The 19,212-nt window shown below is 35.2% G+C and overlaps 1 protein-coding gene across 15 annotated transcripts in view; it reads left to right on the top strand.

Annotated features, from left to right (window-relative positions):
* Positions 1-19,212, top strand: part of CACNA2D1 (calcium voltage-gated channel auxiliary subunit alpha2delta 1) — a 545,949-nt gene that overhangs the window by 501,671 nt on the left and 25,066 nt on the right. For all 15 annotated transcript variants that reach the window (XM_055420634.2, XM_055420636.2, XM_055420637.2 and 12 more), the window contains 7 exons: positions 6,079-6,176; positions 7,915-8,002; positions 9,840-9,902; positions 10,572-10,675; positions 11,629-11,715; positions 17,343-17,410; positions 17,770-17,808. In XM_055420634.2, the coding sequence (XP_055276609.2) occupies positions 6,079-6,176; positions 7,915-8,002; positions 9,840-9,902; positions 10,572-10,675; positions 11,629-11,715; positions 17,343-17,410; positions 17,770-17,808 (547 nt within the window). The remainder of the gene's footprint in view (positions 1-6,078; positions 6,177-7,914; positions 8,003-9,839; positions 9,903-10,571; positions 10,676-11,628; positions 11,716-17,342; positions 17,411-17,769; positions 17,809-19,212) is intronic.

Consider the following 19,212-nt stretch of genomic DNA (forward strand, 5'->3'; position numbering starts at 1 on the left):
GACTTCATGTATACCCTACCTGTGTCAATATGAGACATTCATGTTTGTGGAAACTGATGGGAATCTCTCTTCAAGGTGCTTCAAATTCATTATCTCCTGAACATTTGTCTTCTTTTGGGGGAGCTCTTCTTCCCATGTCTCAGTAACAAAAATACTGTCTTCCCTAAATGCCCGTCTTGAAAGCTGATAGATATAAAGAAAGGGAGCAAAGACGTCTAACTTCTGGTCAATCAATAAGTCTTGCCAAGCAGGATTTATCTTATGAGTATCCAGTATGTCTGTCAGACTCTGCTGCTTTTGTTCAGGCCAGTGTCTTCTCGCATCTAAACTAGTAAGGCTGCCTCCTAATTGATCTCCCTGCCTCCAGTATCTCTCCCTTACTTCCTATTTCTGTCTCCTTTTTGTAACTAGAGGGAGTTTCTAAACTTTCAATAAAGTTTTGGTTCTCATCTGCTAAATACTAGCCAGTGGCTTAGCACTGTCCTCATGATGATCTGTTCTGCACAGGATGGCTTTCAAACGTTCTGTCACTAGAAACCAGTTTACCAGTGTGGTACCCCATGCTCTAAATCAGGGGCTGACAAATTGGCCTGCATACTGGCTGCCTGTTTTTACACATGAAATTTTACTGGAACATAGCCATGGCCATTTTTTGAGGTACTATCTCTGGTTGTGACCTGGACCTTTTCAGCCCATAGAACATGAATCATTTACTCTCCTACCCTTTAAGAAGCAGTCTACCAACCTCTGCTTTAAAATCCAGCAACACTAAACTTTTCTTAGTTCCTAAATGTGTTTTATCCTCCTTACATTAATCTTCTATTCTGGATCGAACATACGCACCACGAGTCCTTTCCAGACTCCAACTTCACAGCTCCTCCGACTGGGAATTTCTTTCCTGTCCTCACGGGATTAGACATCCTTGCTGACTGCCTCACAGAGTCCTATATTTCCCATACTAGAGCACTGGCCACATTTCATTTTACTTACTTCCCCAACCGAGACATGATGGCATCTCTTTGGCTTACCATTCAATATTCAATATTACATCTGCTGCCTGGCACACTGTAGTGGCTTTGTAAATATTTAGTGACTGGGGAATCTATAAATACATGAAAAGTATTTTTAAAATCATGTTAATAATGCATGTAAATCTTATAAGCAATTTTTTGCTACAAGTAACTTTGAACAACAAACTGCTGAAACTATTTGGAGATGGAAAGCAGAATATTACTATATAGCACAGAGATGAAATAGCATTGAGATACTGAGTGTGCTCTGTTGATGAGACTATCCCTCCAGCTCAGATATGTGATTTTCTCTGGGTAGCTTCTTGACTCATTTCTCTTAATTTTTAAATAGCAGACCATGCAGATTGGCCTTTTCAATTTCACCCTTAAACAAGGTAGAAAGCATGGTAAATGTCCAAGTTCTCCCAAAGAGGATGAATATATCTCTCAATCCCAATTTGTAGGCAATGGATTTTGTTTAGTTCAGCGAAGATTAGCATATGGACCATTACTGCAGCCTTAGGTGTATTCAGCATTATGGCTGGAAGAGTGGAATTTGCCTGTATATTTAGGGAAGGAGTAAATACCAGAGAAAGAAAGACACATTGTAGCTTATAGGATAAATCAATGAGTGTCTCCCTCAGTTAACATGTTAAGCCTTTTACATGCTATGATTACATTTACCCCTCAGAAGAATATAATAAATTAGTACTATTATCCTATTTCACAGATTAAGAAACAGTTTTAGAGGTGGTAAATAATATGGGATTTGAATCCATTTCCTTGCTACTCTAAGGTACAAATATCTACAGTGAATATGTAAATACTTAGGGAATTTAAAAAAAACATCCAGTACAGCTGAGCAAATATATTTGTAGGGAACATTTCCTGTGAAAGTCGGCATTGAATGTATATTCAAAGATTTGTGGAAAATAAACTGATAAGAATTAGGAAAAAGAAAAAAAAAATAGTGAGGAAAGACAGACATTTATGTTACCCAGAATATCAGGCATATGTTTTTGTCACTATTATTAATGGGGAACAGTGAAGCAAATTAGAGCAACATGATCAGAGTCTGTTTCCCAGATCCTCATTGCCATGGCTGTTACTCAGATTTCCTGTATCTTAGTTTCTTTACTAGCAAAATAATGCTAACAATTATACCTATATTAGACTCTATATTATAGAGTTTTTATAAGCTTTAAATGAGATAATACCACATGTAGAATACTTATTATAGTTCTTGGTGAGAGATGAGCTCTAAATAAATGTTAGTTATTATTTATGGTTCTAGTAGAGGTAGGAGGAGGAGGGAGTGCTATTTAACAAAGAATGTTAAAAAGCAGTTATTTTCAAAATAATTTAAAGGCAAAAGCTTGCAAATTTTAGAGACAGACCATTTCTGTTAATTCCTAAATAATTATACTATTTGATCCTGATTAGTACTCAGTTTTAACGTTTCCTTCAGTCTTAAGACTACTGGAAAGGGAAGCATTGAGAATACAGATGCATGCAGCATGATTTCTCCCTTTATGAGAATTACCATCAGAGGGATGAAACATGAAATTAATTTTTCAATCTTTCTGGAATAATCAGAAATAAGAAAGCACTTCAAAGATATGTTGGAATGAGAAAGAAATAAAAGTATGTGATCCCCAGTAGTTAAAGACTAATTTGTGATGTATGACCTATGTAAATGAAATAGAATGAGAACAAACAGTATTGTAGAAATAATTTGGCAAATTTCTAATACCAAAGATCTTTTAGTTGCAAAGTAATTTAAGTTACATTTGGTCAGAAACACAAAGTGAGTAAATGAGATTATACAGCTTTTAGATCCTGAAGGTATTTTCAGGAAATGGAAATTGGTCAAAACCTATCCAGAGGTTTCTCCATCTTGCTACTTAATCTTTTTTAGAAGAAGAAAAAAAAAAAAAATCCTCAGAAAAATAGTGATCCAAAGTGTGTAAACCAGGTCTCTTAAAAACAGAGCATCATAGAAAGTTTACCAGCAAGTTTTCCAACGCATCCTAAGGGGAAGTCAGCAATTGTGGTAACCACAGTATGTTGCCTGTCACAGACTTGCCTGGGGTGGTTCCTCTGGAACAAGAAGTGGTGATTATCTTCAATTGTCAGGCTCCCAGCCCTGTGCTAAACAATCAGTAGGCTAACAGGCAACTGATGTTGATGCTGTCTGTTTAGCCACACATTCACACCTCAGATATTAAGTCAGGCTATTGCTGCTTATTGCTTACTGCCTGGTGGGTGACTTTCTGTTGTCCAGGATCATTATTATTACTGGACAACTCTTTCTTCTGACACAGTCAACATTTTGTTTTCTCACATTTCTGTTCTTTAATGTTTTTTACTTCTGCTCCTATCCTAATTCAGCTTCTCTCCTTAATGACAGCTCCAACACTTTCACTGCTTTGCCATTAGAATACATCAACAAGTCAATAATACCTTGAGACTAGTTCAAAATTGGGTATAACCCAGCCAGTAAGGATAAAAACAAAAGCAAAACATTATGACATTGTCTAAATTAATTGCTCACAACAGCCTTCTGTTGATAGAGGTCGAACCTGCTTTTGGTTTGAAGCTTTGTGGGTATAAAAGCTCATGAAGTAAAAGTTTAGCACATTGTATATTGTGTTAAAACACAAATTTGGGATCTGAAGACTGTCTTCACCTCCGGGCTTGACCATTTGCCAGTTAGTTAGGTGCCTTTGGATAAATCTTTTTACATCTTTACATCTCAGTTTCCTCACCATTAAAATATTAAATTATCTCCTGATAAAGTTATTTTTAGAATTAAATGAGCAAAGATAATTTTAGAAATGCCTTTTAAATAACATGGAATTGATTTTTATTAATAATTATTTTATTTAGTCTTTCTACAACATTTTACTTAATCCTTCTAAAATCTTGCCATCAGCTTCTAATTCTGTGAGATGCTACTTCAATATATTGGCCTTTTGACTTGCAGGCTAGTGTTATTTCCCAAAAAGCATAACCTTGTGGGAAGAAGTCGATTTTAGCTCTGTCAAAAACTGAGTATTAATTATGAAAACTTTTTAAACCTTGCCTCCAAACTAAAATTTTCAGTGAACCAAGGAGTTATGACATTCTGTTGCTCTCTGCTCCCTGAGGCTTTGTGTTTTACAGCATGGGCTTGCATCTGAAAATGTTTACTTTTTAATTACATTTTTGTCTTGAATATTTGATTGTTTAGCCTGTTAGTTGTATTAACCTAGATATTATGATTGCATCTTCTTATGTTTATGGGACCTTACATTTATTCTGAATTTTCAAAGCACTTAGGACAGCAGTTTTCAAATATGAAGCCCAAACAATGGTTGGAAACAACGGTTTCCAAACACTCTTTCCAAGAATTCTCAAGGACAAAGCTATTTTCCTATGTTAAATGGCATTTGTCTTTCATCATATTGATATTTGCAGTGCTGTGACAGTACAAAGGCAATGGTGAGCTGTTACTGCAGTGGCAATCAAGGCAGTAGTACTAAAGTGTACTGGTAGTCACTGAATGTTCAATGCAAGACACCGCATTGGGGAAAAAGCCAGTGTCACTTTAAAATATCCTCGAGCATGTATCTTTTCATACTCTGAATAAAGAAAATGGAAATTTACTGTATACTCGAGTAACTTGGCTGTCTCCAAAAAAAAGAAAGAAAAGCACTTGTGTGATTGTTTGAATTGAGAGTTAAAATAGGAGCATCTTGATTTTTTTCATGAAATGTTTTATTAGAAAGAAGGAATGACAGATGAAGTATGGTTATTCAGACTTGGGATGGCAGGCATTTTCTCAAAAATCCATTAAGTGAGCCTTTTACTTTCAAGAATACAACTGAAAGTAATTGTTCCCAATGACAAAATCTGAACTTTAAAACAGAAGTTAGAATTTTAGGAAAGTTATATTTATTAATATAAACAGGACTACTTTGCAGTAATTATAGACTTATCTAATAAGATCAGTGAAATAATTTATGAATGTGAATTTTCAGTATAGTATAATGTGTCATTGTTTGAAAGATCTACATTATTCACATTTTCCAAATAACCAATTTATGATGTTAGAAAATCATGGGTAGGTGAAAGAGTCACTCAAAATGTAAGATGGTGCATTGAATTTTAATATAACAGGGTAGAGAAATTTATTGGTATTGTTTCAGATTCTGTATCACACATTACAAAGCAAGAAATTACAAATAATCAAGTTTTAGTGTTATTTTAAAGCATAGTGACAGTTATCTGAGAAGACAAGTAAAATAATTCTCTCAATTCCAACTGATTATTTGTATGAGGACTGATGTTTTTCATGTGCCAGAACAATCTTGAAGTCAATTGAATGCAGAGTAACATTTGTCTTCTATTAAGTCAGGAGTTACAGAAATTTGCAAATAAGCACATCAATGACACCTGTTTTTACTTGATTATTTTCTGAAAATTCAGTAATTTCTCATTCAAGTGCTATCATGTGATGGGTTTATTGAGATCTTTAATAAATAAATGCTTTTTAATTTCTTGATATTAATTTCTAAATGTAAATTACTAACAAACAACATTCAATAATAGCTCAATCAGTAAAGAATCTGCCTGCAGTGCAGGAGACCTGGATTCGATTCTTGGGTTGGGAAGATCCCCTGGAGAAGGAAGTGGCAACCCACTCCAGTATTCTTGACTGGAGAATCCCATGGACAGAGGAGCCTGGAGGGCTACAGTCCCATGCATCACAAGAGTCAGACGTGGCTTAGTGACTTAACCACCAAACCCACAGGAATAACAGAAGCTAATTTTTATTGAGCACCTTTTGGTCCACAAGTCAAAAGTTTAATATATATTGTCTATAATCCTTAGCACTGAATCAAAAAATATTGTTCTATTATAGAGATGAGGAGATGGAGATATCAATTCAACAGCTTACAAATCATGCACTAACTAAAAAAATAAAACTAAAAATAAAAAAATTGTTTCCACTACCTATGATTGCTATGAACATTTTTTTAAAGTTCTGATTTTAACACCTAATATCCTAAAATATGTTTTTCAGAGATTACTGCAATGACCTTAAAATATCAGATAATAACACCGAATTTCTTTTAAATTTTAATGAGTTTATTGATAGAAAAACTCCAAACAACCCATCATGTAAGTATGCATTTATATGCAATCATTGTTTCACTGTGTTTATATTATAAATGGTCAAATCTTGGTTCAGTTCAGTTTGTTGCTATGCTGGTTTATTTATTAACTTTTTGAATTTTTAATGGTAAAATGAAATAATTTTACTCAATTTTTTGCATATATTAAAGACATTTCATGCTATTATTAAATAAACTTTAATTTTCAAAGCCAGGTATTAAATACTTACAAGTGGTTAGCTGTAAATAAGATAGGCTTACCTTTACTCCTCTCAAATTTGAGGAATTTAATTTGGAATGATCTTTTGAAGGTTTTTTTCATTGCATTGTTCTTGGTATGTAGAAGAAAACACAACACAATTTTATCAAGTTATTTATATCCTCCAATTCATATAATGAGTTTTAATATGGATAGTATATATACAAAACTAAATAAAAGATATAACACCTAATAACTTTATTCTTGATATTCTGTTTTTATCACAGTTAACTTTAATCTTAAAAAGTATGGATCTGTAATTCTCCATTTTATGAAGTAAATCAAGTTGGAATAGATAAATTTTACTACTTAGTTTTTAACCATTTTATTTGTCTTTAGATAAATTTACATCCTTTTACTATGAAACCTCATAGAGATTTATGGATTCTTGGCTCTTAAAACATTTCAAAATCTTAACTATTCTTTTTTTCCTAAAAATACCCTAGTTATTAAAAGATAATATCAGCAGAAAATTCAGAGAGCATAGGAAATATAGAGGAAGAACCATTTTTAGGCTTAGAACATAATGAAAATATAAAAGAAATTATGAAATTACTTGCAGCATTGATTTATATATATATAATAGATTAAAATAATGGTCTCTTTTGTCTTACCCAAAAGTATTTAATAATTAAAAGGGTTCAAGAATTAAAATATTCACTTTCCAAATGGGTTATTTTTTATAGTAATTATTTTTAAAATAATGTAATAGAAAACTTCCTAGAGTGAATTGAAGTCTAACGTGGATTAAGTTGATCCTTTAATCTTTAGTGTAAGATATATTAAGTTAAAATAATTAAAAGGAACTAAAATGTTTTCTAGCCTATCCATCCCCCAGCTCTTATAGTAATACAATATTAAGTAAGACCATATATTCCTTATGTGAATAAAATGAAATCTTATCATAGGTGTGAAGTTTCAGAGAGTACTTACAGGTTAGTTTGGAGCTTTATTTATGGGTTTAGAACAGAGGACCCAAGAAAAGGGAAGACAACATGTTTTGTTAAGAATGTGTATGAATCGACCCTTGGGCCTCATTATCTCTTCCCTCTACTACCTTTGTTTGAACTGGGCTAATATGCTCTTCAGTTAATGTCAGAAATGACAACCTGAGGCATATGCTCTTTCATCAATACCAGTAGATTTCAATGTGTTCTGTTCCTTGGCCAGAAAACAAACTATATTATACAGTTTTATAATTCTATATAAATTTGTCTATAAAATTATGATGCTTTGAAATCCCAATTTTTTATAACATTTAGAAAATAACTTGCCTCATTTAGAATTGGCTTTTCTACTTCTAATTATGTCCATATCCTGAAAACTGGGAGGAAGAGGAACACACATAAAAATGCAGATAATTAATAAGGGTACATTTTTAAATTCATAGAAATAATTGCTTTGGAAATTTAAAAATACATTTGTTTCATTATTATCCTAATTAAACTATGTAGATATAATTAAGCCTCTCCTTTTTCTGTGTTAGGCAACACAGAGTTGATTAATAGAGTCTTGCTGGATGCAGGCTTTACAAATGAACTTGTCCAAAATTACTGGAGTAAGCAGAAAAACATGTAAGTATTTGTTCTTATTAATAAAAAGATATATATTCTGTATTTCAGTTTAGCAACTCTTGGAAATTTGGGAGAAATTGGCCTCATAAATTTAAAGTTTATTATCTTTAATAACAGTTTCTCAAGAATACCATTTTGCAATTGTTGAATTTTTAGTATTGGGTGTGTGTCAGGACTAACATCAGCCATTACTCAGCTTTACACATTTACACAGGGCACTGTGAATAACCAAATTAAATTGATATGCTTGCATGTGTCTCAGTGTTTGAGGTAAAATAGGATCTCTAGTGCATGTTCAGTTAGCTTTCTAATAGTACTGCCCTACACCCAGTCACAGAGAAGGCAATGGCAACCCACGCCAGTACTCTTGCCTGGAAAATCCCATAGAAGGAAGAGCCTGGTAGGCTGCAGTCCATGGGGTCGCTGAGTCAGACACGACTGAGCAACTTTACTTTCACTTTTCACTTTCATGCATTGGAGAAGGAAATGGCAGCACACTCCAGTACTCTTGCCTGGAGAATCCCAGGGACGCGGGATCCCTGATGGGTTGCCGTCTATGGGGTTGCACGGAGTCGGACACGACTGAAGCAACTTAGCAGCAGCAGCAGAACACCCAGACAAGAAATTGAGAAATCTGACGATAGTTCTGTTCCAGTCTCTTCTCCACTCCATTTCTAATCAACCACCAAACGATAAATATTTTTTTCTAAAAAAGTTTTCCTCTACGTCTTCATTCTCAAGGTTCTAATGTTTTTCCATTTCTAAGAAATCACAGCAGGTGATTTTTCTGCCTTTAGTGCTTCTGATTTCTCTGCCCACAGCCCTTCCCCATCTATTCTCCACGCAGACTTGCCAGAGTCTCACTTTTAAAACAGAGCCGAATCGCCAGTCCAAGTTCAATGCATGATACAGGATGCTCGGGGCTGGTGTACTGGGATGAACCAGAGGGATGGGATGGGGAGGGAGGTGGGAGGGGGGTTCAAGATGGGGAACGTATGTACACCTGGGGCAGATTCATGTCAATGTATGGCAAAACCAATACAATAATGTAAAGTAATTAGCCTCCAATTAAAAGAAATAAATTAAAAAACAAAAAACATAAAAAAATAAAAATAAAAGTCCTAATTTCAGGATAAAGGTGAAGCAGGCTCTCCAGCTTGGATTTCAGGATCATACATGAGCTGACCATTCTTCAGAAGCTTATACTTGGAATTTCACTTCCTATTGTTTCTGAGCTCATGCCTTACGCTTTTGTGCACGATCAAACGCTACCACTCTCCACTAGCTTCCCCTCACATGTACTCATTGCTTTACATGTGGTGTCTTCCTATCATCTCTGTTAAGTCCCATTTTGTCTTCAAAATGCAACTATATCATTGTCTCTTATGAAATGTCTTCCTCGAAGATCCTCTCTTTAACTTTCTTAGGTATTTTAACTGTTAAACTGTAGTGTGCATCTATGGATATATTTACCTTGGCTTGCTTTGTCTTGTTCAGTTCAGTCGCTCAGTTGTGTCCGACTCTTTACAACCCCATGAACCGCAGCACACTAGGCCTCTGTGTCTATCACCAACTCCTGGAGTCCACCCAAACCCATGTCCATTGAGTTGGTGATGCCATCCAACCATCTTATCTGTCGTCCCCTTCTCCTGCCCTCAATCTTTCCCAGCATCAGGGTCTTTTCAAATGAGTTCTGTCTTCACATCAGGTGACCAAAGTATTGGAGTTTCAGCTTTGTCTTAGGAACCCACTTTATTTCTCTTTGTACCACCAACATCTAAATATCGTACAAAGACTCAGTTAAATGAAACTTTCCTTCTTCTGTCTTCTGTTTCAGCAAGGGAGTGAAAGCACGATTTGTTGTGACTGATGGTGGGATTACCAGAGTTTATCCAAAAGAGTAAGTTCAAATAACATCTGTAAAAGTTAGTACATTACAGAGGACTACTCCAAGGTTCTGTGCATTACTGTATTAGGAAGCTATTCTTCAGAGAAACTGATCACTATTAAAGAGTTTATTTAAAGTACTTAATTATTAAAAAAACTCCATTCTTGAAAAACATGCTATGATTCTTCAGTTGTATTTCTCCTTGTCACCTATATCACAAAATTTAAGAAGTTTTAAAAGAGATTTTTCTCTTTGTTGACATAACTAACCTGGTTAAATGAACATAATGTTATTATGAATATGACTATTGGCAATATTTGCATAGCACTTCATTATTTTCACTCATGTATGGATTTTATCTGTGTTTATCTTCAGAAGAGTCCATAAAGTGGGCTCTGTAGGCTTTTTAATATTAATTGACTTACTAACTGACTTGTCCATAATTACCTGGCTAGTAAATGTCAGAGTAAAACTTGGAGTCAGCTTTTTCTGCTCCTTAATTTAACTCTGTGCTGATCTATTGCTTAGTAATGAATGTCATTTACACCATCAATTACCACTAACTTCCTTACATGTACCAGAGATGCAGACATATCTGTAAAGTTCAGTGATGTCCACAAATGGAAAAGTAAGTTATCAAATAGATTAAAAAATAAAAATGATGAGCCACTTCCTCCTTAGGGCTGGAGAAAATTGGCAAGAAAACCCAGAAACATATGAGGACAGCTTCTATAAAAGAAGTTTAGATAACGATAACTATGTTTTCACTGCTCCCTACTTTAACAGTAAGTACTACTTTACAATTCATTCATCTCAATTCCCCTTTTTGAAATAAATTATTGCTACTACCTGCTTTCCTCCCAAACAATATATTTTATGATAGTTGCTTGGAACAATCATTATTAATTATATACCATATGCATGACACTGGAAAAATTGAAGTATCCATTTAGTTGAAGAAGTGAAATGCATCTACAGGAAATCAGCCAACCAGTAATGTGAATACAGCATATCTACAGGCATGCACGGTACAGTGAAACACATGCAGATAATCCCTAATTTCACAAATTGCAAATACACTAAAGAACGTTTAGTGAATTTTTAAAAATGTAATTAATCAGTTTACTCCACTTGAATCAGTATTAGTTGAATAATATTTGTATAAATTATTACTAGTCTATATTTTTAAAATATTCTGTTGGGTTCTTTCCCTAAAATGTTCTATTTTAATCCTTCAGCCTTTCTAGAGGTTGGGCTTATTATCATCATTTAAAAATATTTATTTATTTTTAATTGATTGATGATTGCTTTACTATTACCATCATTTTTACAAATGGGGAAACTGAAGTTCAGGGAATTTCAGTTTTTTCCAGGGACATGTATCTTTTACAGCAGTGCCATGAATCTAAGATCAATCTTTCTGATTCACTTCAGCAGCCTCCTCTATTTTAGCAGGTATCATAAACCAGAGATTTGGTGTCCATCCTTTAACTTGTGAGAGTGATGCAGCGAAGCTAAATAAGTCCCATTCCAAAGTCAATTAATGCAAAGTCAATTCATGGATACTCCAGTTAGCCTGGTGTAAAAAGGAAGAAAAGGGAAGATGAGACCACCCACTCCTTGATAACATATTTATGCTAGAATATTTATGCAAAATACTGTTTTCCTATATATATTAAAAGAAATATAATATTATTTGATGTATCTAGAGCAGTTTGTTTCCTTTTTTTTTTTTTAGAAAGTGGACCTGGTGCTTATGAATCAGGCATTATGGTAAGCAAAGCTGTAGAAATTTACATCCAAGGAAAACTTCTTAAACCTGCAGGTAAGCATATATACTGTCCACATACACAGGACTGAAATTAAATGTGACCTACTGTTTCTAATATCAACTGGCAGTGCTTATCAGGCAGAGAAGGAAATGGCAACCCACTCCAGTACTCTTGCCTGAAAAATCCCATGGACAGGGGAGTCTGGGAGGCTGCAGTCCATGGAGTTGCTAGGAGTAGGACACGACTGAGTGAGTTCATTTTCACTTTTCACTTTCATGCATTGGAGAAGGAAATGGTAACCCACTCCAGTATTCTTGCCTGGAGAATCCCAGGGACGGAGGAGCCTGGTGGGCTGCGGTCTATGGGATCGCACAGAATCAGACACGACTGAAGTGACTTAGCAGCAGCAGCAGCAGTGCTTATCAGGAAGCCTATCAGTAAGCTTCAAACAAAATACAGTCAAAGACATGCAAATTTGAAAAATAAAATGAGACACAGTTACCTATGAGTTGGGGTTAAATTGATACTATAAAGAGTTGACAAATTTTTCAAAGAAGTGTGTATATGTTTATACACTGTTGACACAAATTTATGGAGTCAATTTTATACGATATATCAAAATTCTAAATGTTGACTGATGTAGCAATCTCACTCTAGAAATCTAACCTATAAAGTATTTCAAATAAACAAAAGTAGAGGGAATTCCTTGGCAATCCATTTGTTAGGACTCCATGCTTCCACTGCACAGGGCACGGGTCTGATCCCTGGTTGGGAAACTAAGATCTCACATGCCATGTAGCAGGGTAGATATCACAAAGGATGTAAATGTCTATAATATTTTAAACATAAAAAGTTGTTTCCATCATTGAGAAAGATAAATTATGTCATATCTATATTATATATCTGTTAAAAAGTAAGGATCTTTTTTAAAAGCTTAGAATAAAGAATATGAAATTTTTGGTAAACTGTGTCAAGCAAATGCAAAGTTCTTAAAAAGAGCATCAGTAGAAGTTAGAAGTGGGCTAGAGTAAACAGATAAATAAAAGCTAAGGAAAAAACGTATTGTAAAAGTAAAGTATTGTAAGGAAAAAAAATATTCAGCAACTACTGCATGCATTGGTTAAGTTAGGGAAGTCCCTTCAAGCTCACCCTTCAAATGACTTCATATGGAACTGGGGGAATTAACCTGCCGGACTTCAGGCTCTACTGCAAAGCCACAGTCATCAAGACAGTATGGTACTGGCATAAAGACAGAAATATAGACCAATGGAACAAAATAGAAAGCCCAGAGATAAATCCACGCACCTATGGACACCTTATCTTTGACAAAGGAGGCAAGAATATAAAATGGAGAAAAGACAGTCTCTTTAACAAGTGGTGCTGGGAACCACTTGTAAAAGAATGAAACTAGAACACTTCCTAACACCATACACCAAAATAAACTCAAAATGGATTAGAGAGCTAAATGTCAGACCAGATTCTATAAAACTCCTAGAGGAGAACGTAGGCAAAACACTCTCCAACATAAATCACAGCAGGATCCTCCAAGACCCACCTCTCAGAATATTGGAAATAAAAGCAAAAATAAATAAATGGGACTTAATTAAAATCAAAAGCTTCTGCACAGCAAAGGAAACTATAAGCAAGGTGAAAAGACAGCCTTCAGAATGGGAGAAGATAATAGCAAATGAAGCAACTGATAAAGGATTAATCTCCAAAATATACAAGCAGCTCCTGCAGCTCAATTCCAGAAAAATAAATGACCCAATCAAAAAATGGGCCAAAAAACTAAACAGAAATTTCTCCAAAGAAGACATAAAGATTGCTAACAAACACATGAAAAAATGCTCAACATCCCTCATAATCAGAGAAATGCAAATCAAAACCACAGTGAGATACCATTTCACACCAGTCAGAATGGCTGCTATCCAAAAGTCTACATGCAATAAATGCTGGAGAGGGTGTGGAGAAAAGGGAATCCTCTTACACTGTTGGTGGGAATGCAAACTAGTACAGCCACTATGGAGAACAGTGTGGAGATTCCTCAAAAAACTGGAAATAGAACTGCCATATGATCCAGCAATCGCACTCCTGGGTATACACACCGAGGAAACCAGAATTGAAAGAGACACATGTACTCCAATGTTAATTGCAGCACTGTTTATAATAGCCAGGACATAGAAGCAACCTAGATGTCTATCTACAGACGAATGGATAAGAAAGCTTTGGTACATATACACAATGGAGTATTCAGTTCAGTTCAGTTCAGTCGCTCAGTGGTGTCCAACTCTTTACAACCCCATGAATCACAGCACGCCAGGCCTCCCTGTCCATCACCAACTCCCGGAGTTCACTCAAACTCATGTCCATCGAGTCGGTGATGCCATCCAGCCATCTCATTCTCTGTCATCCCCGTCTCCTCCCACCCCCAATCCTTCCTAGCATCAGACTCTTTTCCAGTGAGTCAACTCGACGCATGAGGTGGCCAAAGTATTGGAGTTTCAGCTTTAGCATCAGTCCTTCCAAAGAACACCCTGGATTGATCTCCTTTAGAACAGACTGGTTGGATCTCCTTGCAGTACAAGGGACTCTCAAGAGTCTTCTCCAACACCACAGTTCAAAAGCATCAATTCTTTGGTGACCAGCTTTCTTCACAGTCCAACTCTCACATCCATACATGACCACGGGAAAAACCATAACTTTGACTAGACTGACCTTTGTGGCAAAGTAATGTCTCTAATAATATGCTCTCTAGGTTGGTCATAACTTTCCTTCCAAGGAGTAAGCATCTTTTAATTTCATGGCTGCAATCAGCATCTGCAGTAATTTTGGAGCCCAAAAAAATAAAGTCTGACACTGTTCCCACTGTTTCCCCATCTATTTCCCATGAAGTGATGGGACCAGATGCCATGATCTTCATTTTCTGAATGTTGAGCTTCAAGCCAAACTTTTCACTCTCCTCTTTCACTTTCCTCAAGAGGCTTTTGAGTTCCTCTTCACTTTCTGCCCTAAGGGTAGTGTCATCTGCATATCTGAGGTTATTGATATTTCTCCCAGCAGTCTTGATTCCAGCTTGTGCTTCTTCCAGCCCAGCATTCCTCATGATGTACTCTGCATAGAAGTTAAATAAGCAGGGTGACAATATACAGCCTTGACGTACTCCTTTTCCTATTTGGAACCAGTTTGTTGTTCCATATCCAGTTCTAACTGTTGCTTCCTGACCTGCATACAGGTTTCTTAAGAGGCAGGTGAGGTGGTCTGGGATTCCCATCTCTTTCAGAATGTTCCACAGTTTATTGTGATCCACACAGTCAAAGGCTTTGGCATAGTCAATGAAGCAGAAATAGATGTTTTTCTGGAACTCTCTTGCTTTCTCCATGATCCAGCGGATGTTGGCAATTTGATCTCTGGTGCCTCTGCCTTTTCTAAAACCTGCTTGAACATGTGGAGGTTCACAGTTCACATACTGCTGAAGCCTGGCTTGGAGAATTTTGAGCATGACTTTGCTAGCGTGTGAGATGAGTGCAATTGTGCGGTAGTTTGAGCATTCTTTGGCATTGCCTTTCTTTGGGATTGGAATGAAGACTGACCTTTTCCAGTCCTGTGGCCACTGCTGAGTTTTCCCAATTTGCTAGCATATTGAGTGCAGCACTTTCATAGCGTCATCTTTCCAGATTTGAAATAGCTCAACTGGAATTCCATCACTTCCACTAGCTTTGTTCGTCGTGATGCTCTCTAAGGCCCACTTGACTTCACATTCCAAGATGTCTGGCTCCAGGTGAGTGATCACACCATTGTGATTATCTTGGTCATGAAGCTTTTTTTTGTACAGTTCTTCTGTGTATTCTTGCCACCTCTTCTTAATATCTCCTGCTTCTGTTAGGTCCCTACCATTTCTGTCCTTTATCGAGCCCATCTTTGCATGAAATGTTCCCTTGATATCTTAATTTTCTTGAAGAGATCTCTTGTTTTTCCTCTATTTCTTTGCATTGATCGCTGAGGAAGGCTTTCTTATCTCTCCTTGCTATTCTTTGGAACTCTGCATTCAGATGCTTATATCTCTCCTCTGTTGTTTTCCTCTATTTCTTTGCATTGATCGCTGAGGAAGGCTTTCTTATCTCTCCTTGCTATTCTTTGGAACTCTGCATTCAGATGCTTATATCTCTCCTTTTCTCCTTTGCTTTTTGCTTCTCTTCTTTTCACAGCTATTTGTAAGGCCTCCTCAGACAGCCATTCTGCTTGTTTGCATTTCTTTTCCATGGGGATGGTCTTGGTCCCTGTCTCCTGTACAATGTCATGAACCTCCGTCCAGAGTTCATCAGGCACTCTATCTATCAGTCAGATCTAGTCCCTTAAATCTATTTCTCACTTCCACTGTATAATCATAAGGGATTTGATTTAGGTCATATCTGAATGGTCTAGTGGTTTCCCTACTTTCTTCAATTTAAGTCTGAATTTGGCAATAAGGAGTTCATGATCTGAGCCACAGTCAGCCCCTGGTCTTGTTTTTGCTAACTGTATACAGCTTCTCCATCTTTGGCTGCAAAGAATATAATCAGTCTGATTTCGGTGTTGTCCATCTGGTGATGTCCATGTGTAGAGTCTTCTCTTGTGTTGTTGGAAGACGGTGTTTGCTATGACCAGTGCGTTCTCTTGGCAAAACTCTATTAGCCTTTGCCCTGCTTCATTCCGAGCTCCAAGGCCAAATTTGCCTGTTACTCCAGGTGTTTCTTGACTTCCTGCTTTTTCATTCCAGTCCCCTATAATGAAAAGGACATCTACTCAGCCATTAAAAGGAATACATTTGAATCAGTTCTAATGAGGTGGATGAAACTAGAGCTTATTATACAGAGTGAAGTAAGCCAGAAAGAAAAACACCAATACAGTATACTAACGCATATATATGGAATTTAGAAAGATGCAAATCATAACCCTGTATACGAGACAGCAAAAGAGACACAGATGTATAGAACAGTCTTTGGGAGTCTGTGGGAGAGGGTGAGGGTGGGCTGAATTGGGAGCATGGCATTGAAGCATGTATGTTGTCTTATGTGAAATGAATCGCCAGTTCATGGTCGATGCATGTTACGGATGCTTGGGGCTGGTGTGCAGGGATGACTCAGAGGGAGGATAAGGGGAGGAGGGAGGTGGGAGGGCGAACTCATGTACACCCGGGGCGGATTCATGTCAATGTATGGCAAAACCAACCAATATAATATTGTAAAATAATTAGCCTCCAATAAAAATAAATAAAAATAAAATCTATTCCTGACACTATCAATTTTTTAAGCTTATTGTATTAATTGGTAAGGTTATAGAAAATAAACTATGAATATAAAGAAGTTTATGTAGTAGTTTAAGAGCTATTAATATTACTTCTTAATGAGAACCTCAAGAAATATATCTCTAATTTTAACATTATATTCAATTTAATACTATTTTATAAAATACCTAAATTATCATATAGCAAAATATATATCTAACTAATTAAATGTGTAACCTTTTACATGAATTTGAATCAGCACTTCTCAGTGTATCTGCAATTAAATGGATATTCTTTTTTTAAGAAACTTACATTTGCCTCCTTAGGAATTTTCAAATGTGAGAGGAAAGATAAGTGACAATTATGGCTATATTTCTTAAAAATTTTGTGTTAATTTTTCTTTACATGGTTTTTCAGTTGTTGGAATTAAAATTGATGTAAATTCCTGGATAGAGAATTTCACCAAAACATCAATCAGGGATCCGGTAAGATTTTTTTTTTTAATTCCTATGTTACATTTACTAGTCTCAAAAAGTCAAATACAGTGGCAAAATCAACTTTTAATGCTACTACATTGAAGCATAATTATGAATTCCTATTTTTTTTAGAGATTTTTTTTTTGTTTAGTCAACCAATAATAAAAATATCAATGTAAGAATTTAAAATGCCCATTTAAATATTTATTGATATTCTCTTATTTATAAAGGTAAGGTAAAACTAATGATTAGACTATCAATCTTTTATACTAGCTAAATTATTATAATATGGTAATAATTAAAATGATATAATTAAAATTCAGTTATTAAGAAAATGTGAGGTGCTAATTGTACTTTCTGTCTTTCAGTGTGCGGGTCCAGTTTGTGACTGTAAAAGAAACAGTGATGTAAGAAAACTCTTTAAAATGGAATTTTTAAATACAACTTTTTGTGTTACTCTTTCTAAGACTAATGGTAAAATAAAAATGCAGGAAGTTTTCATCAGATACCAAAATAATATTGTATGGAACTGTGAACTTATTCACTGATGAGAATTTGAATTATATGCTTTTAATTCATAAATTTAAACTTGAGAAGCATTTACAAATTTTCATTTAAAAGCCATATCAATATGAACTATATTCTCTTTGGACCCACTTGTGTTAGATTCTTTTGCATATATTTATTTCGGCTTTGTTTCTGACCATGGTTTCTAACTGAAGCATACTTATTATCAATGCAGTCATCCCTCATCTTTTGCATTTTATCTGAATATTTTTGTGCTGTATTTATAACGGTGAGAAAATTTCTTTTAACTGAACTTAGAATTATAAAAAAAGTTTTACTTGCCTGGATTGGATTCTATTACTTCCATTTTTGTTTGAGAAATTGAGAAAGCTAATACGAACCTTTTGTTTCCAGTTTAAGATGTTGTATGAATGATACTAGATAAGTTATGCCTATACTCAATAAGAAGGATGAATTCCCCTATTTTCTTTGAGTCCTCATCCTCATATGTATGTCTATATGTTTCCAAGGGAAGCAGGAGTTTCGTATCGTTTTATCACTCCTAAATCTTGAGAAACAATAAGCCAGTAATTTTAATTATTATTGTAACATTCATTTTACATAGACTCTGTATCAGCTGTTTTTAGAGCAAAGGTTTTAGCAAGCTTCTTCCATATTAGGAAAACAGAATGCATTATGTCCTGAACTCTGAAAACAGTGCTTTTAATTGTAATTTCATACAGTAAAACTATTAAATTGATTCAAGTATTTAAGCATAATTTAAACTGGGAACATTTTAGGGTATATGATTATTTTTCCTTAAAGGCATTTTTTTTCTCTTGATTCTTGCTTTTACATCCCAAATTACCCAAATGTTTGTAATATAAAACAATTATAAATAACCTCATGGTTTGCTTTTTCTTTTTAAGTCTGTGATGGATAGTACCCCAGATGGATTTTTTAAAATGTCTTTCTTGTCAAAATCTTAAGTATGTGTTTAAATATAATAATAAAAAATTATTACATATTATGAAATATTTGATTTATCCAGTTTCCTGGTTCATTAACATGACCACAGAGACAAAAGGATTTTTTCTGATTTGTTCTTATGTATTGTTCAGACTGAGTTGTCAATTTTAATGGCTGGATGGTGGTGGAATTTCAAGCCCTGATGGTTTGATAGCAATCTATGCATACCCTTATTTCATCAGAATCTCCTGAGCACATACCTTCAAGATAAGATGTAGTTATTTAAGCTTTTCTCCTATTTTTATTTTTATAATCATCTACATAAAATGGAGTCA

The sequence above is a fragment of the Moschus berezovskii genome, chromosome 3 (genome assembly GCF_049115385.1).
Source record: "Moschus berezovskii isolate FMDL1 chromosome 3, NW_MosBer_1.0, whole genome shotgun sequence".
Taxonomy (NCBI): Eukaryota; Metazoa; Chordata; class Mammalia; order Artiodactyla; family Moschidae; genus Moschus; species Moschus berezovskii.